The sequence below is a fragment of the Trachurus trachurus genome, assembly GCF_905171665.1.
Source record: "Trachurus trachurus genome assembly, chromosome: 24".
NCBI classification, from domain to species: domain Eukaryota; kingdom Metazoa; phylum Chordata; class Actinopteri; order Carangiformes; family Carangidae; genus Trachurus; species Trachurus trachurus.
The window spans coordinates 20,303,139-20,329,598 of NC_139910.1; the positions used below are offsets into that span (position 1 = coordinate 20,303,139).

General features: G+C 43.6%; 1 protein-coding gene across 1 annotated transcript in view; it reads left to right on the top strand.

Moving 5' to 3' along the window:
• mdn1 (midasin AAA ATPase 1) overlaps positions 1–26,460 on the top strand; it is a 53,535-nt gene that overhangs the window by 4,732 nt on the left and 22,343 nt on the right. The window contains exons 9-56 of the mRNA XM_084000984.1: positions 110–224; positions 841–1,025; positions 3,845–3,926; positions 4,108–4,203; positions 4,442–4,554; positions 5,801–5,949; positions 6,501–6,561; positions 6,727–6,938; positions 7,027–7,130; positions 8,137–8,281; positions 8,400–8,496; positions 8,620–8,733; positions 9,037–9,184; positions 9,278–9,385; positions 9,585–9,736; positions 10,976–11,154; positions 12,147–12,355; positions 12,925–13,071; positions 13,184–13,325; positions 13,419–13,553; positions 13,682–13,820; positions 14,109–14,241; positions 14,715–14,845; positions 15,171–15,309; positions 15,454–15,568; positions 16,347–16,607; positions 16,695–16,892; positions 17,497–17,705; positions 17,797–17,919; positions 18,227–18,424; positions 18,552–18,659; positions 18,812–19,000; positions 19,259–19,348; positions 19,847–20,110; positions 20,204–20,468; positions 20,569–20,728; positions 21,430–21,546; positions 21,636–21,844; positions 22,251–22,399; positions 22,507–22,706; positions 23,149–23,372; positions 23,711–23,824; positions 24,072–24,201; positions 24,358–24,464; positions 24,561–24,694; positions 25,431–25,597; positions 25,754–25,874; positions 26,031–26,244. Of these exons, the coding sequence (XP_083857110.1) occupies positions 110–224; positions 841–1,025; positions 3,845–3,926; positions 4,108–4,203; positions 4,442–4,554; positions 5,801–5,949; positions 6,501–6,561; positions 6,727–6,938; positions 7,027–7,130; positions 8,137–8,281; positions 8,400–8,496; positions 8,620–8,733; positions 9,037–9,184; positions 9,278–9,385; positions 9,585–9,736; positions 10,976–11,154; positions 12,147–12,355; positions 12,925–13,071; positions 13,184–13,325; positions 13,419–13,553; positions 13,682–13,820; positions 14,109–14,241; positions 14,715–14,845; positions 15,171–15,309; positions 15,454–15,568; positions 16,347–16,607; positions 16,695–16,892; positions 17,497–17,705; positions 17,797–17,919; positions 18,227–18,424; positions 18,552–18,659; positions 18,812–19,000; positions 19,259–19,348; positions 19,847–20,110; positions 20,204–20,468; positions 20,569–20,728; positions 21,430–21,546; positions 21,636–21,844; positions 22,251–22,399; positions 22,507–22,706; positions 23,149–23,372; positions 23,711–23,824; positions 24,072–24,201; positions 24,358–24,464; positions 24,561–24,694; positions 25,431–25,597; positions 25,754–25,874; positions 26,031–26,244 (7,301 nt within the window). The remainder of the gene's footprint in view (positions 1–109; positions 225–840; positions 1,026–3,844; positions 3,927–4,107; positions 4,204–4,441; positions 4,555–5,800; positions 5,950–6,500; positions 6,562–6,726; positions 6,939–7,026; positions 7,131–8,136; positions 8,282–8,399; positions 8,497–8,619; positions 8,734–9,036; positions 9,185–9,277; positions 9,386–9,584; positions 9,737–10,975; positions 11,155–12,146; positions 12,356–12,924; positions 13,072–13,183; positions 13,326–13,418; positions 13,554–13,681; positions 13,821–14,108; positions 14,242–14,714; positions 14,846–15,170; positions 15,310–15,453; positions 15,569–16,346; positions 16,608–16,694; positions 16,893–17,496; positions 17,706–17,796; positions 17,920–18,226; positions 18,425–18,551; positions 18,660–18,811; positions 19,001–19,258; positions 19,349–19,846; positions 20,111–20,203; positions 20,469–20,568; positions 20,729–21,429; positions 21,547–21,635; positions 21,845–22,250; positions 22,400–22,506; positions 22,707–23,148; positions 23,373–23,710; positions 23,825–24,071; positions 24,202–24,357; positions 24,465–24,560; positions 24,695–25,430; positions 25,598–25,753; positions 25,875–26,030; positions 26,245–26,460) is intronic.

Below are 26,460 nucleotides of genomic sequence, written 5' to 3' on the forward strand. Positions count from 1 at the left end.
CTCAAGCAGCCACTCACTGAATGACGGTTGGACTCTATGTTTTTGAAAAATGCCAGAAGTTGTCAGTCATGAGGAGCTAATAACGGTACGTGATGCCTGTGAATTACAGGATGTATTACAGTGGCGGCAGCTGGCACAAGCCACAGAACTCTCACGCAGTTCTGCTGGATAAGTACTGGACCAAGCTGCAGATGGGCAACATGACACGGGAAGAGCTGAAGAAGGTGAGTGTTATTGGGTTTATTATCATGGACAGTGTGTTTTAAAGGGGTAGTTCAACATTTCGGCAAATTGGCCCATTGCCATAATCCCTATAGTCTTAGGAGTAGGTTTGTTACTTGAAATTGTCAGTGCAAGCTATTTATAGAACAGTGGAGGAGTTGTCGCATCAGCGGTTTTGCATGAATTTCCCTCGAAAACAACTCTGTCTCGTAACGTTCCGTTATTATCTCATAGCGTGGTGAATGTGCAGGTCACAACTTGTCCACGAGAGCGTTTTGGAGTTGTTGGATTGTGTATTTGATGAGTTTGATGAGGGAAACCAAGAAATCCCACGAGCCTCCGTAGCATAGCTCTGAGCAGCTCACAGCTCTGCTCCGCCGTTCTAAAAATAGCATGCATCAACAATTAAAGGTAACGAACCTACTCCTAAAATTATAGGGAGTATGGCAATGGGCCAATTTGCTAAAATGTTGAACCATCCTTTTAACTTGTCTGAAGCATATTTTATTTCGCAGCACTTTCCCTCTTCTTTTATCTCAAGTTGCAGCTCCAAAATGTCAACAGAATTTCCCCCATCTAGTCTCAGACCACACCACCTCTCTCTCTCTCTGTACGCAGGTGCTCACCAGCAGGTACCCGAGGCTGACGGTGGTGGCAGACCGTCTCCTAGACATCTACTGCCAGCTGACAGGGGAGAGACACTCTGACTCAGACACAGGCAGCACCCAAACCCCCGATGACACCCAGCAGCACAAGTCTGAGAACAAAAGCACACCGCTGGAGGGGAGAGCCCTGTCGCTGAGGTCAGGCCCAGCTCTCTTCTCTCTCTGCTCTCTCTTTACTTGGTGTGGTGTTTGAATGAACATCTGTGATTGTCATCTTAGAATGCGATTCATTTTAAGATTTACTAAAAGCAAAGAGATCACATTTAAAAAGATGCATATCCTATTATCAGATGGTGAATGTTTCAAACTACCATTTTACCAGGTGTTTTTGCTTTCATAAATCACAGTAGTTTAAAAAAAAAACGCATGCCCAGTTGAAAAGAAGGGAAACCACTTCCCTGTGGCTGTCAGGGAGGAACTCTTTTTAGGGAATGAAATGTTTGGTCCAAACCTGATGTAATACATGATCAATATCAGTCTGATCATCGGCCAGCAGACAGAATGATCTAATAAACCATCTGTCTGCCAGCGGCTCATCAACAATGCTTAACTCATCACTCATTAATCACAGTGTATCACAGCAGCTTTACTGTTAATTTCAATGCTATTCAGTCAGCCTGATGTTGTTGTTGTTCATTCCTTTGTTGTGAGTACAAAATTATCTTTTATTATTTTAACAAGTCTGTATCCAGTGACACATCGTGCCAAGTCCTGTCCTCATCTTCAGTGAGCAGAGACTATTGCTAGAGACTATTAAAGACTGTGCCTTGTGTCCAATGGGTACTTATTCTGTAACCCTGTCAAACCCATCTGCCACACAGCTCTTCTTATGAGTTACTGAATTACTGGCAAGCAATTGTGTTATTCTACTTTCATAAAGGTGATGATATATCCTTACTATGATATCCTAGTGTGAGACAAACTTCAAAACACTGGGTACTATAAGGAAGCCAAAGTCCAACATTAGACCTTCTTAATTCAATTTAATTCCCTCATGTTTAAAACTCACTGCCCTCAGTTGATGATGCAGGTCTGCTGTCACATTTGAAATATCAAGTCCAACCCAGGAGAAGAACCCTGGTATTGTCATCAACAGAGCTCCTCCAGAGCAAGACTGTAAACAACCGTCCATCACAAGTAAACTGAGCTTTATTTTTAAAAGTGGAGGGAGCAACCTTTGATCCTTCATACAAAGCTCTGATTGGTGGACAGCTTGTGATGTCTGGGCACCAACATTTTTAACAGGGTTCCTACGCAAGTATTCAAAGTATGGAATTTAATTTTATACATTTCCAGGTCTGGAAAAGTATGGAAAATGGAAATTATTGTATGGAAATTTATTTATCTTCATATTTATCTGGGTTTGGTCTTATCTAATGTTATTTGGGTTAATTATTTTGCTATTGTACCTAGCTACAATCTCCTGGAAATAATTTGGTGACATAATGGAATACAAATTCAGAATAATGAAAACAAAGGATTAATTGCATGATTTATTTACATGATACACATCTCAAATGTGTAGGAACTAGGAACCCTGTTTTAAAAACTGCTAGGAATGTGCTGCGATTTGTAAAAGCTGTCATACACCAAATTCTCTCAACACAATGGTTTTGCAACAGAACACTGTATTATAGTTGTATAATTAATGGAAAATTGACTTGCTTCAAATTGCTGTATGGATGGAGTAGACATGACTCAGCATCTAAGTTCACCATCATTATTGACCAAGCAGATGTGCCTCATTGCAGTGCACTCTGAGACTCACATTTATCTGCTCATACAGTATTTATATGTTTATCCACTGCCAGTCACTTGTCAACATTATCTGCACCATTAACTGTCTAGCAACGGCACTTCATCCTGAGAGTACTATGTGAGGCCACATAGGCTACTGGTCTTGCATCTGTCTGACCCCCCCCCCCCCCACGCCCCCTTCAATCAAAGCTACCAGCCAGTCTGCAGCAGAAGCCTCCATAACTTTAATTAGCTTTCCACTAGCTGCTGCTGTGTTCAATAGATTATTGATTGGACTGTCCTCTGGACGATGGGCTTGAATCACAGAATCTCAGGGTCACACCAGGGCATCCTTATTAGGTAACAGCCTTATGAACACCTCCTCATTTTACACAGGCATTGCTCAGCTGCCCTGACACTTTTTGAATTTTCCGATATGCTTTCAGTCTGGTCCACAGAAGGTGTGTTGGTGAAGATTCATCATCAGATCGATGCTCGCCTGCTTTTAATGGATCAGTGTAATTGACTTTATAGCTCAGCTGGCCACGCTCATCTGACCTGGTGGCGGTCATTAGAGTTCATGGTTAAAAAAAGGAGCCTTATTTTTAGCATTTCCTGTTTTTATATTTGAAGTGTCAATCAACAGGAAGATATATTTCTGGTTTCAAGAACCTAAAACCATCTCAGTGTAGTTTCACATCTGGCTTCTCTCTGGAGTTCTAGTAACAAGAAGTCAGCAGTTGAAAGACTTTTTCCAAATACAAGGCTGTGTGCATTTCTCTGTGGATTGAGGCTTTGATGCTTTCACAGTTTTAATATAGAAGATACACCTGTTTTATGATCAAAAAGACATGCAAATCTCTCTTTATGGAAACTATATAATAATAACTATTTAAACTTGTAAGCAAAAAAAACAACAACAGCTGCCCACTCTATTAAAGGGGAACTGTTGAAGTATAATCATAAATTACAGATGTGCTTAAGATATTCATTTATATAGATCTATTCCCTGTTTATTGATATACACAGAACTTTGGCATCACTTCATACTGTATTTTATTCCTCCTGATCATCATAAACAGTCAATTACCAAAATGAACCTGTTATTCAGGTATTGCATTTGAATAACAAGTTAATTTTGGCAAGTGATGCTCTGCTCTTATTTGTAGTTATTGAAAAACCAGAACAAAAAATGTCTATTTGTCCATATGTTTCCACAGGGACCTGCTGAAATGGTGCGAGCGGATCAATGTCAACTTTGATAGCGCCTCCTCTGCCACAGCGCAACGTGTCTTCCAAGAGGTTTTTGGATTTTACTTTTTAAAAAGTTGGCAAATCAAGAGATAAAAATGTTCTATTTTACAAGAGAATAAAGTTTAGTTGTATTTTGGTTAGCATTGCTTAGCCAAACCACCAGTTACTGAGCTTCAGCGTGTATTATTTTCATTGGCTATTATTTTATCGTGGGCTCTCTGCTTGTTAGGCCCTGGACTGCTTCACAGCCATGCTGTCTAATCCTGACAGTCGCCTGCGAATGGCTGAGATCATTGGGAGCAAGCTCAACATCTCCAAAGAAAAGGTTTGTACAGACGTGTGTTTTAATGGACAAAATATTACATTAATGCAACACAAGCCCTACCACTCTGATGCTTTTCTGACATAAATGTGATCCCTTACCTAAAGAAAATTTCTGCCTCTTGTTAATTGGGAATTGCTGTTATCAACATCACATCTCTGTCTGAAATCTATGGTAATCGACATTCTATTCAAACAAAAACATCTTGTAATTTTTATGTTTGACCACTCTTCATCCCCAGGCCCAGCACTTCTGCCAGATGTATCAGCCTGGCATCTCCGTGACCGAGCTCGAGGTGTCAGTGGGCAGAGTGACCCTGGTTCGAAAGCAGACTGAAGCAGTGCAGCTGAGCGTGTAAGTGGGACATCCTGCCCACCCCTGCCCCCTTTGACCTTTATTCAACCACTGATAGAAAACAAACACAACCCTTGCTGCTATATTGAGTTACAGTTGAATCGATTGGAAACATTGTGGTAAACAAAATCATCTAATGGCCCTGCTTTCAGGAGATGCCCAAATATTCTCACTGATTCTTTCCAAAATCCAATACGATTGGGTGTCAAACTTTCGACTGAAACAAAGTGTGAACTTTTGTTGTAGCACGCAACAACTGAGATCATTGTCTGCCGCCACCGTGGTAACAAGTGTTAAAGTAGTCGTACTTGAGTTTTGAGCTATCATGAATGTCAGTGATAAATAGCTAGCTCCCTCTGAGCAAGAATTAACATTTGAAATAAGAAAAATACACATTGTCCCTCTTCAAAAATAAAATTCAATTGATTAGCAATTATTCTTGTTTCAATTCACTGCTAAAGGCTTTATTCAGTGTTATAAAAACAGTAGCTTATGGTGGCTAATATAAATTCCTGCAAAAATATCAGCAAATTTCATTAAAACACTTCCAGGTGCAAAATAAAAAAGTTGAGTTTAAAGTTGCTTTGCTGCTGTAGCTTGACTTTATCTGGAAAAAGTAGCTGTTGGTGGCTAGGGTTGGCTAATTCAAGGTTATTAAGATAACTTTAGTAAAATAGCAGTTTAGTACAGTCATGGTTTTATCGCAACATCTGGTCTGGTATGCCAGTTTATACTGATTGATGTACTGATTGATGTACTGATTGATGTACTGTATGCCATTGTGGTAATGAAGCAGGCAGTACAACAGAGGTGGCTTTGACTTTTGTCTTATATTGTGAGATAAAAACGTTAGCCTCTTCAGGTTTGAGTTGGGTAGCTCCGTCTCCGTCTATGTTAGTTTTTTTTACTTATATAATGAGACGTTCATCTGAAAAGGTCTGAAAGGTGTTGGTGACCTTCAACTGACCTCCTCAGGTTTTATTAAGAAATACATCATTCGTCCTGATCTGGTTGTATAAATGAAAGGAGAAGTAGTAGAATGAACTGCATATTTTCTAATTAGTTGTCATCTTCCAGGTCAATAAATGTTTTTATACCAGAAGTAAGTGATGTCAATTATGAGATTTCTAGAAATTTTTACTGTTTCATGACTGTTACAGCAGTATTTACTGTATATGAAAATGTCTACATCTCACACAGCTCACTGTGTAATCACTGACTGTACTTTTTCTTATTATGACTCCAGGGAAAACCAGACATTTGCTGCCACTCGACCTTCTGCTGTGTTGCTGGAACAGCTGGCCGAGTGTGTGTTCAAAGGAGAGCCTGTTCTTCTGGTGGGAGAGACAGGAACTGGAAAGACCTCCACTGTGCAACATCTGGCCAGAGTTGCAGGTGAGCACAGATGTTTACAGAGAGCACAGACAGAGGAGCAGAGCTGGTAGAGGGCGTTGTCCACTAAGAGTCACATCACAAGAGTGGTGCTTTGACCCCTGGATCCTCTGGTCCATATATTGAAATGTCCTTTAACTACAGTAGAGGTCGACTCATAGTGGATTTTTAAAGGCCGATACAATAACGATAGTTCGGAGCAGGAAAAAGCCGATAACTGATCATTTGGCCAGTACCCCACGAAAAAAAACAGTCGACAGACAGCTCGGACAGAGTCAGAGCAGACAGTCTGCACGTGAGTGACACAACACATTTTAATCACAGTAAACCCGTTGCCCCCAGTTGTCTCCCATTGACAAGACCATCACAATGCAGGTAGCTAAGCTGTAGAAAACTTAACGTCAAGCCCTGTTTGAGGATACTCAGTGGCATTACCCTTATCTTCTATGTGGAGATGTGGCGGTTTACCTTAACCTGGAAATCCCAGATTCATAAATGTTACAGTTGTTTCGATACCACTGATTCAAATACGATCTATTCTGCTTTCAATCCAGGACACAGGTTGCGGGTCGTGAACATGAACCAACAGAGTGACACGGCCGACTTGCTCGGAGGGTGAGTGACCCACAAACAGTGCATTTTATTTTGTATCACTTTCAAATTTTAAGTCTCAAATTTGAATTATCAATCCTTCCATACGGTGTTTAAAATCAAGCCCAACATCTATTCATTTGAAAATGTGTTTAATATTTCTGTTTTTGTTATTTCTGTCTAATACAGGTACAAGCCAGTGGACCACAAGCAGATCTTACTCCCACTGCGGGAGGCCTTCGAGGACCTGTTCTCTCAGACCTACTCCAGGAAGCAGAACCTGACCTTCCTGGGTCACGTTCAGACCTGCTTCAGGGGGAAACGCTGGCAGGATCTGCTCAAACTCATGGACCACGTCTGCAAGTCTGCTCTCACCAAGGAGCTGCAGGAGAAATCAAACGGTAGTGAATCAGAACAATCACAACGGTATAGTGTGCTGCTTTTTTCTAACACAGCGAGTGACCTGTTATTCTGTCTGTGTCTTTGCAGCTTCCTTGTTGCAGGAGCAGTGGGAGGCGCTGGCTGCAAAACTGAGTCAGACCCAGCAGCAGATCCGAGCCTGTGAGACAGCCATGGTCTTTGCTTTTGTGGAGGTAAAGAGGAAGCTGCTGTTTTAATGATTGAGCCACATAAAGCATAATGTTCATTGTTTGATTCCACTCTGGGACCTATTCTGACCCCTGTGACTGTCATATTTACTCTTCTTCTATATTAGGAACACCCAGCTAAAACTTATGCAGTGTAGTCCTGCAATACATCCTCCTTAATGAATGGTCTAAGTTTCTATTGAGACTGTTAAAGAGGTGTTAGGACTGACAACAACATAACTGTAGTAACAGACGGTTAAATATAGCAGCAAAAAAACAACAATAGGCATACACCAGTGCAATTCAAGTTTGAGTAATATTAGTAATAAAGTGCAATATTATGCACATTGAGTTATTACGACTTCATCTGCCTGAACTTGACTAGGCTTGGCACAGAGGACACAGGAGTCAAGTCATTTCAACTTATTTCCTTTTTATTTGACTTTTGTTTTGTTGTTGAATCAGTCAGCTTGATAACCTCAAAAGAGAAAAAAAGAAATTAGTTTCAACATTGTAAATCATAATCAGGATCATAACATATAATTAATGTGAATGAAATAACCATACATAGCAATAGCGGCTTTTTCTATTCAAACCGATCCCACGGCAGACAAAAGGTTGCCCGGGTGTTCCCAAGCCTTATCACCCTGGTGCTTCTCACTCACTCTCTGAAAGTGAACATTTAGACCCACTACTGCCCTCTCTGGCACCTATCTGGCACATATCCCACACACAATATAACATTTACCACATCCACACCGTGAGAAAAAAAATAAACTGAATATAATGCATCTCAACAGTGCAAATCAATCCTAAGTAAGATCAGATGGTAAAATCAGGTAGTAATTAAAATATAAACCTAAAAAAGAGAGCAACAGTGGCAGTGTAGCTGAACTTTTTTTTCAGTAGCATCACATAGGTAGGGATGAAGGAGAGTTTAAAACGGTTGCCTTTGTGTCTAATGGCTCTATCGTCGGTGCAGCAGCTCTAACTCCTTTGTGTTCCTCTGTAGGGAACGTTGGCTCAGGCGGTGAAGAAAGGTCACTGGGTCCTGCTGGACGAGATCAACCTGGCAGCAGCCGAGACCTTGGAGTGTCTGAGTGGACTTCTTGAGGGCAGCGCTGGATCTCTGGTGCTGTTGGACCGTGGAGACACCGGTAAGGACAGTCAGGGTTGAAGATTTTGATCAGATTTGATTAAATCTGAATCTCGTCTGCTTGTTAATTCCTTTCACGTGGTAAAATTGTTGTGTTTTTTTTTTGTTTTGTATCAAAGAGCCCCTGGTTCGCCACCCAGACTTCAGACTCTTTGCCTGCATGAACCCAGCTACAGACGTGGGGAAGAGGAACCTGCCTCTGGGCCTCAGGAACAGGTGAGTCTGTTTCTAGCTTGATTTGTTATTGTAGTTTAGTTTAGAGCACCATAAGAATCGAGGATGTTAAAGAGGGATACAAACACAGCAGTAACACTACATTTCTCCCTCGGTGTGTGACAGGTTCACTGAGCTGTACGTGGACGAGCTGGAGAACGAAGGAGACCTGCGGATTCTGGTTTCAGACTACCTCAAGTTCTTGAGTCCACACCGGAGCGTCATCAGTGGCATCATAAGGTTAGCCTTTACATGTTGTTACAGCAGGTTAAATCAACTCAACCCTGTTCTAATTGGTGCTGAAGCAACCCAAATGATATTGTCTTTGTGTGGTAAAGACATAAGAGAACATTTCACTGTGGAACAACAGTTAACACTATTTTTGGAGCTTGTTCAGGCAATCTCTGAAGAAAATCAACAAAAACTTCTTCTTCTAACCCTTCTTCTCTAGGATATTAAAATAGTTAATGTTATAATAAACACACATTCAAATTCTCTTCTTACAACCACATTCCATTTTTCTTTCCTGTATTTTTTGTGCAGTTTTTACCTGTCGGTACGAAAGGAGGCCAACTCCCATCTAGTGGACGGGACGGGGCACAGGCCCCACTACAGCCTGAGGACTCTGTGCAGGGCGCTGAAGTACGTGGCAGCGAACCCCTGCACTAGTGTTCAGCGCTCACTCTACGAGGTAGGGACTGAAGAGAAATAGTTTTTCAAATATTTAATAGACCTGTCCCCATCACCTCCATGCACTCCAGGCTGACACTCTCTCTGTCTGCAGGGTTTCTGCCTGAGTTTCTTGACTCAGTTGGATAGAAGCTCCCACCCTCTGGTCCAAAAACTTGTGTGTCAGCACATCCTGATGGGAAACACCAAGTGTCTCAAGCAGGTAAGACTTCCTCAGAGCTGGCCTCTTTGTGTGTTGTTGTTGTTGAGTGCTGTCATGTTTTATAATGAACTGTGTTTGGGGTGTGGATATTTTGTATTTGAACATTTTCAAATTTAAATCAATTCTCCAATAGTCCATTTGCTGTGATGCATTTGGATGTTTGTGTGGAGATGAAAGCCTCTTGTTATGTTTCCTACAGTCCATCCCGGCGCCCTCAGGACGGCCCTGTGTGGAGGTGGAGGGCTACTGGGTGTCCCAGGGGGAGCACGAGCCAGCTGTAGACCCCAACTACATCCTCACCGCTTCAGTCAAGCTGAACCTGCGCGACCTCGCCAGAGTGGTATCTGCAGGGTAGGAAAACCTTCGCCCAGCTTCAACCGCCTGCTCATGATTTCCTCCCAAATCAATTGGCACATTTGTCAGTGTCTAGACGTTCAGAGCTAATTCCGTCCCTTTATGAAAGAACGAACCAGAGTGCATGAGGACAGAAATGTGGTCGGAACTGAATTCCCCCTGCAGGCAGGAAGCGATTAGTTTTTCTGCCTCTGTTTGGCTTCTGTGGCCGTGGCATCCTGATCTCCTAAGAGCATTAGCGAGGTCTGCTGCTGATGGCGGAAGGTTCACCGCTCATGTCACTGTCAGTTTCAGCTCATCCAAAACAGCTGGATGGAGCTGTGCTCTGTGCAGGGCAGTCAAGGTTTGTCACATCAAAGGGGGGGGGGGAAACTATTTATATTGTGCACAGGGGCAGTGTTGAGTCGAAGCAGGAAAGAGACGAACACAAATTTGTGCGAGTGTCATTGTGTAGAATATCATCATCATCGTGCAGCATTAGGTCTCACTGGTCATAAAAGCTGGTTTTAGATAACAAACCATCACAACTTCATTAGGAACACCCTCTAGGTCAGTGGTTCCCAACCTTTTTTGGCTTGTGACCCCATTTTGACATCACAAATTTCTGGCGATGCAGCCGTCAATCAAGATGCGTGCGTCATCTCATATATTGGTGAAACCAGTTTCAGACGACTTCAACTCTGTGACATGATTTGGTTCAACTGCTGAAAAACTGCCCTCGACAGGAACGCGCATCAGCGGTTTTGCATGAATTTACCTCGAAAACAACTCTGTCTGGTAACGTTCCGTTATTATCTCATAGCGTGGTGAATGTGCAGGTCACAACTTGTCCACGAGTGCGTTTTAGAGTTGTTGGATTGTGTATTTGATGAGTTTGATGAGGGAAACCAAAATAAAGCTCTGAGCAGCCTGTGGCTCTGCTCCGCCGTTCTAAAAACAGCTTGCACCGACAATTAAAGGCAACAAACCTACTGCTAAGACTATAGGGATTATGGCAATGGGCCAATTTGTCAAAATGTTGAACTATCCCTTTAAAATATGGATGGATTAATAGTGTAGCTCTAAGACATGCAGACATGCTGTATGAGACAGCTCCTCACTCCTCACTACTTGTTATCCCCTCTAGGTCAGTGTGGTACAGTGTGGTTACAGAACCAGTCTACATTGAGCTCATTACACATCAGCTGTCTCTCCTCCCGTAACTATCTCTTTGCCTCTGTGCTCTGGCCCCTAAAGGACCCACCCAGTGCTGATCCAGGGAGAGACGTCTGTGGGGAAGACCAGCCTGATTTGCTGGCTGGCTCAAGCAACCGGGAACCAGTGTGTGAGAATCAACAACCACGAGCACACCGACATCCAGGAGTACATCGGCTGCTACTCGTCTGACGACAGGGGCAAGCTGGTGTTCAAAGAGGGTACGGAGACTCCCAGACATTCGACCCATTTACAAATAACTTCCACATGTTGATAAATGCAGTTCACACGTTTTTAGGCCTTGATACAACGTATACCCAGTTCACACGCCACTACACTGTTATCACTAGATATATACTGAATATCAAATACAATACAGAAGTGTGATAATTTTAATACCAGGTTATAGTATTTAGTGAAACATAAGAAATAAGTGAGACATGGAAATCTCACTATTTGACACCTTTAAACCAACTGTATATTGGTTCTATATCTTTTCTTATAATCAGCACATTGAAACGACCTAACAACAATGACAACAATGACAACAATCAATGTATCCTACTAACAGCTAATGCCCAAAGCAGCTGATATACCTTTGTGCCACAGAGCTCCGCTGTTCTCCAAAAAACCTTTTAAAACATCAATAAACACCACTGATACACTGAGCAGGGACGAAGGGACTATTGAGGACACAGGTCAGGTCCTCAGAATTGGGGACCTGAAATGTATTTAGTTTATATAATATGATAACAATAACAATCATTTCCACTATTGATCAGTCTATTGATTATTTTCTTCTTGATTGGTAATTAACCGTCTGGTGTCATTTTGATCTCATTTATTTATTCAATCCTGGGAGATCATTGAGGTTTCCCTCATTTGAACCCTAACCCTTTTAGAGCGTAGTGTAACTCCATGTTTTGTCGACTAAACATAAACCAAAAAATGCTACAAATCATAGTCTCTATAAGCCTATTAAAAATATTTGATTCATCATAATATTTGACAAAAAAGCAGAAAATGCTCCGATTTGACAGGCTGGAACCATCAAATATTTAACTCTTTTGTTTGAAAATGACTGAAAGGTCCCAGATTATGTAAAGTCAGTTGACTGCAAGTTTGCATAATGTGTATTCTTCCTCCACTGCTTCCTCCGCTGTCTGCTATTGAGCTGTGGCACCACCCCAGACTAACATGTCTCTGGCTGCAGGCGTTCTGATCGACGCCATGAGGAAAGGCTACTGGATCATCCTGGACGAGCTGAACCTCGCCCCCACCGACGTCCTGGAGGCTCTCAACAGACTGCTGGACGACAACAGGGAGCTCTTTGTGGCCGAGACGCAGGAAGTCATCAAGGCCCATCCCAGATTCAAGCTGTTTGCTACCCAGAATCCCCCTGGGCTTTACGGTGGTAGAAAGGTAAGAAGGATCGTAGAATGATGTGGTTGCACTGTGGTCACCTCCAGATGCTCTGCAGGTCTCTTTTCTTAGCGTGGTCAAAATTTTCACATGGAGATACAGATGCTTCAGAAAGTCTGACCCCTTCACTGTTAGCAGATTTTATTGGTTCGTCAGTAATACAACCTTCTTTGATATAGACATTGCTTCATTTCAAATATCAAATATAGCATTACCAAGTGTTACTGTAGATTTGTTTTTAAATGGATAAAACTGTAATTTAATGTATATTTATAAACCCAAGATGATACAGTGAAATCATGCTTTTACATTATGCAAAAGTGAGAAAAATCAAAAATAGAACTTTATAATACAAAAATGAATATATCAAACTCCAAGCTACATCTGAATCATCCCCTTTTGATTTGAATAAAATGCAACTCTATTGAACCTTACTACCATCAAAAGTCATAATAGAATGAAACTAATAAACTGGGGACACACTTTCTCAAAATAAAAGTCAAAGTCAAGTAAAATATAAATGAAAAACTCAAACAGAGTCCTCTTCACTGTCTCCTCCAAACCTGCAGGTTCTCTCCAGAGCTTTCAGGAACCGCTTCGTGGAGCTGCACTTTGATGAGCTGCCCAGTGGAGAGCTGGAGACCATCCTGACCCAGAGGTGTCACCTGCCTCCATCCTACTGCACCAAGCTGGTCAAGGTCATGCAAGACCTACAGGTAATAGCACATCCCTGTGTTCATATCGACCTTGTTTACTTCCTCACATCTTTTTCTGTTTGTTTTATTTGTTAGCATGACCTCACTTCACGGTCTGGCTTGTGTTTTTCAGTCTTTACGCAGGGGCTCGTCTGTGTTTGCGGGGAAACACGGCTTCATCACCCTCAGAGACCTGTTCCGCTGGGCCGACCGCTACAGGCTGGAGGAGCAGACGGAGGCTTCACAGGACTGGCTGCAGCATCTGGCTGACGATGGTGAGGCTCGTCAGATGTTTTTCTGTTCAGTTACCAGCTTACATACCTTTGCTCCGGTCAAACCCTAAACAAAGCCGCCGTCTCCTCCACCAGGATACATGCTGTTGGCAGGACGTGTGAGGAAGCCAGAGGAAGAGGCCACCATCCTGTCCATCCTAGAGAAACACTTCAAGAGGACGGTGAACCCCGAAAACCTGTTTTCTCAGAAACAGGTGACCAGCCAGTTCAGTGAGTACAACTTTACTTTGATATAAACTTTTCAGACACTTTGCTATAACACTTGAAGAAGCAGAGAAAGCAGCGTCGACCATGTCTGGTGAACACAGTGTCACATCGTCTCGTGCTCTGATCTCCAGGTCCCTTCATCGACAGCATCGCTGGAGTTCCTGAGGAGTTCCGCCACGTGGTGTGGACACATGGGATGAGGAGACTGGCTGTGCTGGTGGGACGGGCACTCCGGTTTGGGGAGTCTGTCCTGCTGGTGGGAGACACCGGGTAAGAAATAACTCTGTATGAAACACACATTTATTGTGAGTGTATGTACTTGTAAATGTAAATGTACTTTATTTATACAGCCCTTAACAACAACACTTTCAGCGAACTTTACAGTGCTTTACAGTAGATAATAAATAAAAAGCAATAAGTAAAGACAATTTAAAACAATAAAAGCAATAAAATACAACAAAATAAAATAAAATAAATGCGTGGATTATTTTTGGTAAAAATAACTAATCATCCAGTTCTTTTAATCATATTGGTCTCCCTTTCCTGTTCCTTCACCAGATGTGGAAAAACTACCATCTGCCAGCTGTTTGCTGCTTTGGCTGGACACAAGTTTTTTTCAGTCAACTGTCACCTGCACATGGAGACGTCTGACTTCCTGGGAGGCCTGCGACCTGTCAGACACACACATCAGGTACTGAAGGAATTTCCAAATCTATAAGCAAAGGAACAAACTAGACGAGCAGATTCTAAGCCAAAGTAATATTTAACAGTAAAAACTTACATAAACCTTATTAATCCTGGAACTTGTTAGTGTAGAAAATAGCCCAGAAATATTACATTTCATATAAACTTTTGATTTTCCTTCAGCATATTCAATAAATTTCATTCAATAAAGGGCGCATGCGCACGCAAGCGACCGGCAGCGAGTAGTGGATGTTTTTACCTTTATGTGATTCTGTGAGCTGCAACCCAAATTGCCCTTTGGGACATGAAATAAACTGAACTGAACTGAACTGAAATTCAATAACAGAAACTAAATTTAGGGCCATTTCTCAGCTTAAACATCAGTATGGAAAGAATGCTTTAATTAGGGAAATGTCATTTGAAGTGGATGTACGACACTGTCTTCTGGGAGAATAATGCAACAACTGTGTGTGTGTGTAGCCTGATGGTGAGGACGGCAGACTGTTCCAGTGGCATGATGGTCCCCTGGTGCTGGCCATGAGGGAGGGCGGAGTGTTCCTCATGGACGAGATCTCCCTGGCAGACGACTCAGTGCTGGAAAGACTCAACAGGTGCACACACAAACGCACACACACATGCCAGTACATCAATGTCAACAGGGAATATTAGGCCCTTTCAGAACTGACGGTGTCACACTAAACTACACTTTGATGATGCTGTTCATGTAATTCTCCGACAATTAAAGGTAACGAACTTACTGCTATGACTATAGGGATTATGGCAATGGGCCAATTTGCCAACATGTTAAACTATCCCTTTAATAAGGATTGCATGCAGCAATTCCAACATGAATATGTCAGTTTAGCCCTGTGTATGACCACACGCAGGTAAGTACACAGAGAAAAGCCCCCAACAACGTGTTGTGTTTGTTGCCAGTGTTCTGGAGACAGAGAAGTCCCTGGTGTTGGCGGAGAAGGGCAGTGGAGACAACGACGACGTGGAGCTGATCAGAGGAGCTGCAAGTTTCCGTCTTGTCGCCACCATGAACCCTGGAGGAGACTTTGGCAAGAAGGAGGTAAGATAAAACTGTTTCCACTGTGAAACCTCCCCTTCCGACAGAGGGATTGAGCTTAGTGAATTTGAACCTACTGTACTACGTGTCATTTTCAAACTAGTTGTGGGTAGAGTCTGACTTTTGTGTGTCTGTGTTTTGGGACAGCTGTCTCCCGCCCTGAGGAACCGCTTCACAGAGATCTGGTGTCCTCAGAGCAACAGCCGCAGCGACCTGGTTCAGATCATCCAACACAACCTGCGCTCCGGCCTCTCACTCGATGGTAAAGTACAGATGATCATGTCCAATGCTCAAACTGGTTTTAGTTACAGCAAAAACACTAAACATGTCCTCGTTACAACTTTTAAAATGTATTTTCTTTACTTGCTTTCTGAATTATACAATAAATATTTAGATTAACTTGTTTTAGTTTTTTGAAACTTTGACCTCTGGTAACCTGTACATGATCATTATTACAGCATCACAGTTATTGTTGATATGGCTGAATGAGTTGTTATTAGATGATAGCTGACAGATAATAAGCAAATTAAATGAACAGTTATCATCGTATCCACTCAGTTATTCTAGTGACACTGTGGCACAGTTTTGCTTTTAGCTACTGTAAATGCTAATATTAGCATCCTACCGTTCTCTCTCTCTCTAGCATTTTAACATTTTAAAGTGTTTTTTTGTTAATCGACTGGACAGTTGAGATAAACAGGAAATAGGGAGACACACAGGTGGATGCAGCAAAGGGCCTCTGGGGGAATCAAACCTGGGTTGCTGCAGCAAAGACTGTAGCCTCTGTATATAGGGCGCCTGCTCAACCCAGTGAGCTATACGACACCCCAAGAGCACTTTAACATTTGCTTATCAGAGCAAATCTATCATCTAATCTATCAGCCAGGTATAACTGTGGCTAATAGTGATTTAATTGAATCATCGTGAGATGACTACATAACAATGCGGACCTTTGTGAATACATATGCAGAACAGTTACATTATGTTGAACATGTCACTGATGTTGTTTCTCTGTAAACACCTCTCTGAATCAAACCCAGGCTGTGATATCGCAGACCTGATGCTGGACTTCATCGAGTGGCTGACGCGGCAGGACTTCGGCCGTCGCTGCATCCTGAGCGTCAGAGACATCCTGTCCTGGGTCAACTTCCTCAACACCGTGTGCGAGCGCGACGAGGACGGCTTCATGACCATGGGAGCCCTGGAGGACGAAGAAGAAGCGGAGTGGGACCTCAGGCTGGACACCGTCACCGCCTTCATCCACGCCGCCTGTCTGGTCTACGTAGACGGCATCGGCTCCGGTGAGCTCATGGCCTCTCTTTACTTCTGCTGAGAGTTTGACTGTCAAAGAACATTATTTTGAGAAATGTTTCTCCTTTTTCTTACAGGAACCACAGTGTCCTTTGCCGACAATGCCCTCCTGGCTCGTCGGATGTGCCTGAACTTCCTGCACCAGCGACTGAGCAAGATGACGAAGCTGGATCAAGAGATGATGGACGCTCTGAGGGTCTATGACAGCAACCTGCCACGGAAACCTCAGTGGGGAGAAGACTTCTTCGGCATCGACCCCTTCTACATCGCTTTAGGTTGTATAGTAAATTCTTTATAGTAAATGCTTCTATAGTCAATTTACAAGATGCTTTTTATTCCAGGGTGTTGACCACCTCTTATATCATCTGCTTTCAATCATACCTTATTACACTTAGGGCCTGATTTACTAAGATCCCAAGTAAGGAGCTCTAAATTGCGTGCTCCTGGTGAATCTATACCTGCTCACCGACTCATACACTATCATTTTACACTTATACATACATACATACATACATTTTTGTTATAATAAGGCATTTGTATTGCTTTCTTTTTTGTTGTTGTTGTTGAATTGTTTTTGAATCTTTGCGTATTTTTCGGGGAGGTATTTTGTCCCTATAGGGTTTTTAACCTCTTCCGCACTTGTCCTTGATTTTTATGGTGCAAATAAGTAAAACTCAACTAAAACTAAAACCAACCAAATCAATCAATCAAAAAACTTTATTTGTCCCCAGGGGGCAATTTAAAAGAGCATTAAGTAGCTTTAAAAAACAGCAGTCAAGGGTTTATAAACAGATAAAAACACAGACATGCACGCACACACACAGCTACACACAAAAAACGAACTAACTAACCTGGATCTTACCCGTGTGTCTCCCTCAGGTCCTCAGACCGAGAGCCGTCACCTGTCAGAGTACGCCATCGCAGCAGGCACGACCGCCATGAACGCCCAGAGGCTGCTGCGGGCGCTGAAGCTGCAGAGGCCCGTGCTGCTGGAGGGAGCGCCGGGAGTAGGGAAGACCAGCCTGGTGGCGGCGCTGGCAAAGGCTTCTGGGAACTATCTGGTCAGAATCAACCTGTCGGAGCAAACGGTAAGCGATGATCCAGAAGCTCCTCATTGTGCTCCGAAATAAAACTTTAATGCTGACGACGCGTACCCCCCACCCCTCCCCTCCTTTGCAGGATGTCACCGACTTATTTGGAACCGATCTCCCGGTGGAGGGAGGGAAAGGAGGGGAGTTTGCGTGGCGTGACGGCCCCCTTCTGGCCGCGCTGAAGGCAGGCCACTGGGTCGTCCTGGATGAGGTACGTTCACACATTTTCATTTCATTTTTTTTAATTCATTTATTTATTTTGCACGAACATATCGTTTAAAATAGTATGAACAATTTATTATTATGATTCAGTTCAGTTTCAGTTTAGTTTATTTGAAAAGGGACAATGCACATTAATAAACATTGTATAAAAAACATTGGGATGTGCGAAGGGAAGGTATGAAACCCAAAAGGGCTTATATGAAAACCTCACCCATGAAGAAGATAATCAAAAACCAAGTCTGGGTTTGTCGCAAACAAAATGTATTTGAACTGGCTTGCTGTCCCTGTGCTCTCAGCTGAACCTGGCCTCTCAGTCAGTGTTGGAGGGTCTGAACGCCTGCTTCGATCACAGAGCAGAGATCTACATCCCTGAACTGGGCATGAGCTTCCAGGTCCAGCACGAAAAAACCAAGATCTTCGGCTGCCAGAATCCCTTCACTCAAGGTGGCGGCCGGAAGGGACTTCCTAAGTCCTTCCTCAACAGATTCACACAGGTAGAGAACATTCAAGAGCAAAGGAAATGACACAAAGATTTACATTGATTCTTTTATTTGTTTTCCCTCTTTGTTTCTTTTTTTATCTCTTTTATCTGACCATGAAATGTGACTTCTCTCGCTCTAGGTTTTTGTTGACCAGCTCACCAGCAAAGACATGGAGTTCATAGCCGACTCTATCTTCCCCAGCATTGACAAGGAAGTTGTTGCTAAAATGGTGGAGTTCAGTAACAGGGTAGGTTTTTCTCTTCCTGGGATCATGCAGGTCTGTGACTCTGCTGGAGGAAACTCATGTGCTGAATAAGAGACGGTTGTTCCCTAGGCAGCATATAAAGCTGATTGTGAAAAAAATTAAAGATTGTAATTCAAAGATTTTTCCCCCCATAGCTGGTCCAGGAGGTGTGTGTGGAGCGGAGGTGGGGTCAGAAAGGAAGCCCCTGGGAGTTCAACCTGCGCGACATGTTCCGCTGGTGTCAGCTGATGCAGGCCGACCAGTCGCCAGGATTCTTCAGTCCCGGGCAGCATGTGGCTCTGGTGTACGCTGACAGGATGAGGACGGAGGCTGACAAGGCTCAGGTATGCTGCTCTGCCCAAACTCTGCTCTGATCTAAAGCTCCACAAGACACTTTACTGCATTAGTAAGCAGGTGGTGAGTGTAGGTTTCACAGAGCTGAAGACGTTGTGTATATAACATCTGTGTTCTTCACACCAGGTGTTTGCATTCGTGCACATATTGAACGTATTATTCTGTTGTTTACCCAAACCCTCACTCAGTAGCTTTGGGAAGCCCTTTTTTTTTTTGTGAACCTGAACATTTCTCCCTGTCCCTCTCAGGTGCTGTCTGTGTTCAGGAAGGTGTTTGGGGAGGACTTTGAGCCGTACAGCGGCTCCAGACAGTTCCACATCACGCCACTCAACCTGCAGGTGAAAACAAACACCTGAACCTCGCCCTGATGATTTCAGACTTCTGCTGGGGAAAATCAGGACAACAACAACGAATCGATAAAATCGGTTATCATTAAGCGCTGGCAACAAATTTCATTATCTATTTCATTATTATTATTTGTGTCGCACGATTAATGTCACTCACTATGTGGCGGAGCTGTTTACTTCACGTTGAGCGGAGCGTTAAGAGTGTAGGGACGAGAAGTAGCAGCGTGAGGCAGTAATGCAACTTGACAGATGTAAACTGCCATAAAACACCACAGAATAAGAGTGGGGAGCCGATGTTTTATAACAGTGACCGAGGCGGAGAAAATGTTCTGTTTTTTTTTTTTTTTTTTTTTTTTTTTTTATCTGATTCACCGATTAATTGAAAAAATAATCAACCGATTAATCGATTATTAAAATAATCGTTAGTGCAGCCCTAGAAATCATGTGAACAAAGTTCAAGGTTTCTTATCCATGGGTTATTCCTTGTAGGTGGGCTTCTCAGTCCTGCAGCGCAGCGGTGGAGCCCCTGTGGCCCTGGACCCCCCGCTGTCCATCACGCACCAGGCCCTGCGGCCCCTGGAGTCCCTGATGAAGTGTGTGGAGATGGGCTGGATGACCATCCTGGTCGGCCCCACAGCCAGCGGGAAGACCAGCCTGGCCAGACTGCTGGCCCTGCTGACGGGACACCGCCTCAGGGTCATGGCCATGAACAGCGCCATGGATACCACCGAGCTGCTGGGAGGCTTCGAACAGGTAACCGTGACGTCATGTTCCAAGTTTGTTGAACCTTCTTCACTGTGGAGAAACACCACACCACATCAATCTGTGTTCTTCTCCTCGTCTCAGGTGGACATCATGCGGCCCTGGCAACAGGTGCTGGAAAGCGTGGACTACATAGTTGCCATGGTAATAAGACGGGGCCTGATGTCGTTAGACGTGGGCATCCAAGACACAGAGTTCCTGCTGCAGACCTGGGGCCTGTTCTGCCACTGGCTGAAGGACAAAGGGCTGCAGAAGACCGGAGGAACGGTCGACTCAGAAGCTCTGAACAAGCTGGAGGTCATCATCCTGCTGCTGCAGAAGCTCAACACCAAGCTCAAAGTTTTCACCGGTAATGAGGACAAAGGGGAAAACTGGATACAAGGATGAAGATTAGAGAGTGTAAGAAAGTGTTTCTATTGCTGTAACGTGTGTGTGTGTTTGTCCACCAGACATGTCCAAGCTGCAGATGGACTTCACGCTGCTGAAGGAACGTACGGCTCAGCTGGAGGACGGCTGGACCAACGGAGGCTTTGAGTGGCTGGACGGTATGCTGGTCCAGGCCCTGCAGGCTGGTGATTGGCTGCTCATGGACAATGTCAACTTCTGCAGGTGAGGACATAAAAATGCGTACATCTGCTCATCACATGTCTGTTGAAATCTGAAATAAATGGCACAGACCTCAAGAGGAGATTTTTTTTTAATTGGACTTAAACCCTTTGGGGCCTGAGCATATTTTGTTTTTTAATACTTTTGATTTTGCCTTTATATACCACATACAAAATGTTTAACATGCTTGGTATCTTTTCAGCACAACTTTATCTTCATGATCTGATAATTATTTTTTTCACTTCAACCTAATTGATTAACACATTAGGCCCAAAAATACACAGAAATCATCAAATCTGAATTGAAAAAATATTCTCCCCTGTTCCACGTCAGACGTCTCTGGTATAATTCATCAGCTGATTTGACAACCTTTTCCTGACTATATGGAGAAATGCAACACCTGCCCCTCCCATCCCATCCCTGGATAGATGTTTTTTGTACTATCAATTTAAAATGATCATATCTCCGGTTTTTAAGTCAAATAAAAACTGGGACAGAGTTTCAAAACTGCACTTTCGAATGAAGTTGACGGCAGCGCTCCAGGTGACCTAGTTTTGTTTTTACGGTGCTTTGAAGGCGTCATGTGATCTGATCCCGTCGGCGTGATCATAGACCCAGAGATATCAAGAAAACCATAGTCAATGCTGAAAGAATTCAACCTAACAGACTGAGTGAATTGAGCTAACGGTGTGTTTTCTGCCTAGTGCCTCTGTTCTGGACCGTCTGAATGCTCTGCTGGAGCCTGGTGGATCCCTCACCATCAACGAACGGGGCGTCATAGATGGAAAGACCCCTCAGATCACCCCTCATCCTAACTTCAGGTATTTAGAAATGAAAGCGTGTTGTCTTCGTGTCGATGTCGTTAAAAAAAAAAAAAGGCCGGTGCTCAGGTGATGTGTGCTTTGTGCAGGTTGTTCCTGACCATGGACCCTGTGCACGGGGAGCTCTCCAGAGCCATGAGGAACAGAGGGGTGGAGATTTACATCCCAGGGGAACATGAGGGGGTCTGCTGGGACTCGCTGGACCTGAAGACCCTGCTTCACACTGCCGGGGTCACCGGGGACTGCGTGTGCGATCTGCTGATTGAAATACACAAAGGCATCAAAACTGCTATCTGGGGTAGGTCCTGTAATGTCAACAGATTAACTCTACTAAATGTCTGTTTCCTAGAAGTGCTCTTTGGATTGGACAATTATAAGACAGTAAAAAAAAGAAAGTAAAGTTAAAAAAAAAATAAAAAAAATTCCAAGGCACTCTCTTTTGACAGGTAAAAAGCCTTTTATTTCTATGGCTTGGTCATGTTAAAACTTAAAAAACTCTACTACTACTCTACCACGTGTTTCAGCATGTTTCGTCAGGGAGTCAAAACTGGATTTTGGCTCCTTTTTAAAGGTTTAATATGACCAAGCCAAAAGAATAAAGCTGTAACTTTCTTTTTTTTTTACTAACTTCTGTTACTATCAGATTAACTCTACTATTTGAATTTGTTGAGAGTTAAAAACAAACTCTGGCTTCTGTGGTTCAGACTCCCCCGCCTCCTCCGTGGCCTCCCTCCTCCATGCTGCCACCCTGCTGTCCTGCCAGCTGCACAGAGGAGTGGATTTACCCAGCGCCCTGCAGCACGCCTGTGGAGAGGCATACTCCCTCTGCCAGCGCACCACTGCCAGCCAAAAGGTACCGATGCATCATTATCAACCCATGACCGACTGTAATATTTCTGTAAAGTTAAAATCGAATCAGCACCTTAATGAATGAACCTGGCTGCACCGTCTTCCTCATAGAAAGCCCAGCAGGTGATTGAGCAGCACTTGGCCATCCTTGACACGGAGGACTGGGGCAGCGGGCTGCTGTGTGCGGGGGTCTGGCCCGACGGCTTCCCCTCCGCTCTGCTCTCCACTGAGGATTCCTGCTTCTCCGCCGTTCTCCGAGACGGGCAGGTCCTGTCGTTTTGCCTGAACACCCTCAGCCTGCAGGGCAAACGGTAAGGAGGGGTACAATACAGTGAAAGATGAAGCTGAAATACTGAAAGCAGCTGAAGTGTTTGTGGAAAACAGTGGAAATAATACTAGAGACGTGTTATTGATCCAGGAAGTTCAGTGCATTTAAAGCTTTTTTGGTGCAGGGCTTAAGTCAGTGTGAATGCAGCCTGTAGGCGCAATATCAAGGTTATCAGTTGAAAATTAACAGTTTTTTTCAGGAGTCAGTGTCAGTTGAAGCATCTGCCAACGTCTAAACACTAAAATCAGTTGGAGTCAGTTGTGTAGGAGCAGGAAACTGTGTCAGTGAAAGGCAGTGTTTTTGTTCTAAGGTAAAAGGCAGCTGAAATGGTTTTAATTGTAAATAGTGAAAGGAGTTGAAGTGTGAGAGCCAATACCAGTCTGTAAAAAAAAAAAGTAACATGGTCTGTTACCGTGTTTGCACAGGAATCGTCCACTGAGCCTGAGTGACCTGCAGAGGGCGCTGCAGAGCAGCAGTGTCCACGAGGGCCTGGTGTTCTCTGACGGGGTGGTGGATCTGGAGGAGGGAGACGCTCTGAGGCTGATCCCCACAGCCGTCAAACTGGTCACAGAGAGATCCTCTCACGGGGACTGGATCCTGCGCAGCAGCTGGCTCTCACACCTGGGGAAGAGCTACAAATATGCTCCTGGTCAGTTACCCTGCACGCACCCCAAATCTGATAGACTTTTATTATTACAGTATATTTATGTCGAGTGATGATATGTTTTCTTGACAAGATAGGAAGTAACATTTTCCCTATTTCCAACAGCAGAATCGTTATGTTTCTATGTATGATGTACTTACAGTATGTTGACTGTCTTACCTAATGCCCAAATCCTCCCCATGTTACGTTATGTCATGTTGTGTGTCTTGTGCCCAATTGGCTCATGTGTTACTAAAAGAAAATGAATAAAAAGTAAATTTGAAAGAAAAAATAAAGATAGGAAGTAACCTTTGGATCCTCAATGCCATTCTTGACTCTTCCAGATGCAGCGCTGGTCCTGGTGGAGGCAGGAAACAGAGCTCTGAAGGCCATGTTTGGCAGCAAACTTGCAGCTAAGGGAAAGTCACTAGCAGAGCTGCTGCAGCCTCACAGCACAGGTAAGACTTCATGTCCGTGTTGTTGTTCTTTGACAGTGAACGGAAGAAGGTAGATGGGTCACTGCAGCTCTAGTTGTAAGAAACAGTCAGTGTGATGAGGATTATTATGGAGGTTAATTGGAAAAGTACAGTGAATAGTTTCATTTTGATATATGGATTTGAATTGGAGACAAAAAATTCAATTGTATTTTTTTTTGTGTACCTTTGTCTATCACTAACTTCAAAATCTTCTTATGTTACGTTGCAGATGAGTACAGGATTCTGGTGGACATGCGCTGGAACAAACAATATCTGGATATTTTGGCCAATAAATGTAACTTTGAGGACGAGGAAAGATACATGGAGTTTCTGGAGGCACTGAACACAGTTGCCAACAGGTAACACATCAACTCAGGATTCACACACACATGTAGCTTGTGCACTCGGTGTATCAACAGTTGTAGTGTAAAACACAACACATTGCTAGAAATTGCAAATCTAATGCATAATGTGGTTGTAAAACGTGTGTAATGATTTGTTTGTGTGACTGTTAGGATCGTTCTGATGATGGACAGAGAGGAGAGGTCTGTCGTCTGCACCTGTGCTGTCAACCTGTCTGCTCAGAACTGTGCCCTGAGAATAGCCACAGCCTTCAGCAAAGGTAAACACGGGACACCTTGACTCATTGCTGCATTAACAATAACAAAATGAATATATCCTGATGTGTAATGAGCTTCTGTTCTCCATCCACTCCCAGGCACCGTGGATATCGGCCACCTGCCTCATCCGGTGCTGATGCACCTCCAGACCTTCTTTGACCTGTGGAACTCGTTCACCCTGCAGGCCGTGCAGAGCGGCCAGCCCTACATCTCAGACCACATCATGTTTGAGGTGAGGGGCCCTGGTCAATCAGTCATTTACAGCTGAGAAAAATATTATAACTGCTGTTATCTATTGCTACTTTTGCTACTTCTACTGTTACTGCCTCTAGCTGCTGCTGATGGTGCTGATGCTGTTACCAGCACTACTACTATTACTAGCTATTGTTTGGCCTTCTGCCACTTCTTTATGCCCCTCTTTTTCTTTCTTTTAATTTAGTTTATTTAGGGACAGTGTGCAATGAGATGGTTGCACCAGATTTAGCTAACTGCTAATTTCCATCTGCAGTCCCAACATCTAATACACAGCAGACACAGAACCCATCTAAAATACAGAGGAAAACCTGATACATAAAATAACTAGAATACATAGTGGACAGCACAGACACACATTCACCACATTTAAAATGACCAGTGCATTTGGAGAAGGTGTACACTACCCTACATGGTCAGCGAAAAAAGAAAAACTTACAAATACAAAATACAGTGAAACATTTTAAAGTGCCCAGGTTCCCATTACAGAGAACTTCAAATATTGCCTTATAGTTTATTAAAGACCCCCTAAACCAAAAATAGATTTTTTTTTTTAATTATTAACATGTCAGTGTAGTGTTTGGGTTCTGCCACAAGACAATTATCAAATTGATAAAATAGTTTCTACAATACCATGGAGTAAGAATGTGTCCTCAGAGGTCACACAGGGCTTTGCTCATTCTCCTCATTGATGGCTCCCTTCCTGCTGTGTTTAGATCCTGCAGTTGCTGCAGTGGCTGGATCGTTTCTGGGATGTGTGCAGCACGCTGCCGGCCGACTCTCAGGGCATCTCTGTGCTGTCTCTGCACTGGCAGTGGGTTCAGAAACACCTCATCCTGCGACTGCCACAGCTGCTGCTGGGAGACACCGACACCACAGTCGAGTAAATGTTTTTCTCCACCTAATCTACGTGACCTGACATTTTTGTTTATCTATTTACATTCTCTGTTAAAAAATGACACTGCAGAGATATGATTTTAAATAAATGTATTTTTTACTCGGCACTTACTAACATTCATGTGGCTGTGCTGCTTTCCAGAGGTTTCCAGGAGCTGCAGGTGGTCTCTGCAGCCATCCAGACCGTCCTGTCCACCCCGGTGTCTGTGGCCACTGCACTGAAAGGCATCCAGAAAACTCTGGGGAAAGCTCTGCCAATCAAGGTGCTGCAAAGTCTTTACATGTATTTGCTCATCATCACTTGTTTTTCTTGTGGTCCTTTCTGTCCTGTCTAATCTGTCCAGTACAGTTCCTGTGATCCTAAAGTTATCTGAGATCATCTGAATTTCTTCATAACCCACGGCCAACTTCCTCTCCAGCTGGATTCAGTGGGCAAGTGCGCGTCCCGGCTGAGGCTCCTGAGTAAAGCCTTGGATGTGAGTGATCTGAGGCTGGACGGCACCACTGGTCCTTGGGGGCAGGAGTTGGTCCGACTTCAGGGTGCAGGACTCATGCTGGACATCAAAGAGAGTCTGCTGGAAGCCTGGGGCCTTGTCGTGCTGGCGAACAATCAGCTGGATCCACATAAATCTGGTGAGCTTGTGTCCCAGGAAGATCTGAGAGTTTTGTTGTTAGTTAGTCAGCTGTTTGTCTAACTCGAATCGAGAATAAAGAATCGCAGCAGTTGTTTTATCTTTTAGTTTTTTTGTTTGGTGTGGATAACATCCTAATCGTTGGTTGTCTACTGCCATCATCAGGTCAAAATGTCCTCAGTAAAAGAGAGAAATGCAGCTCAGATACCTTTTTTAT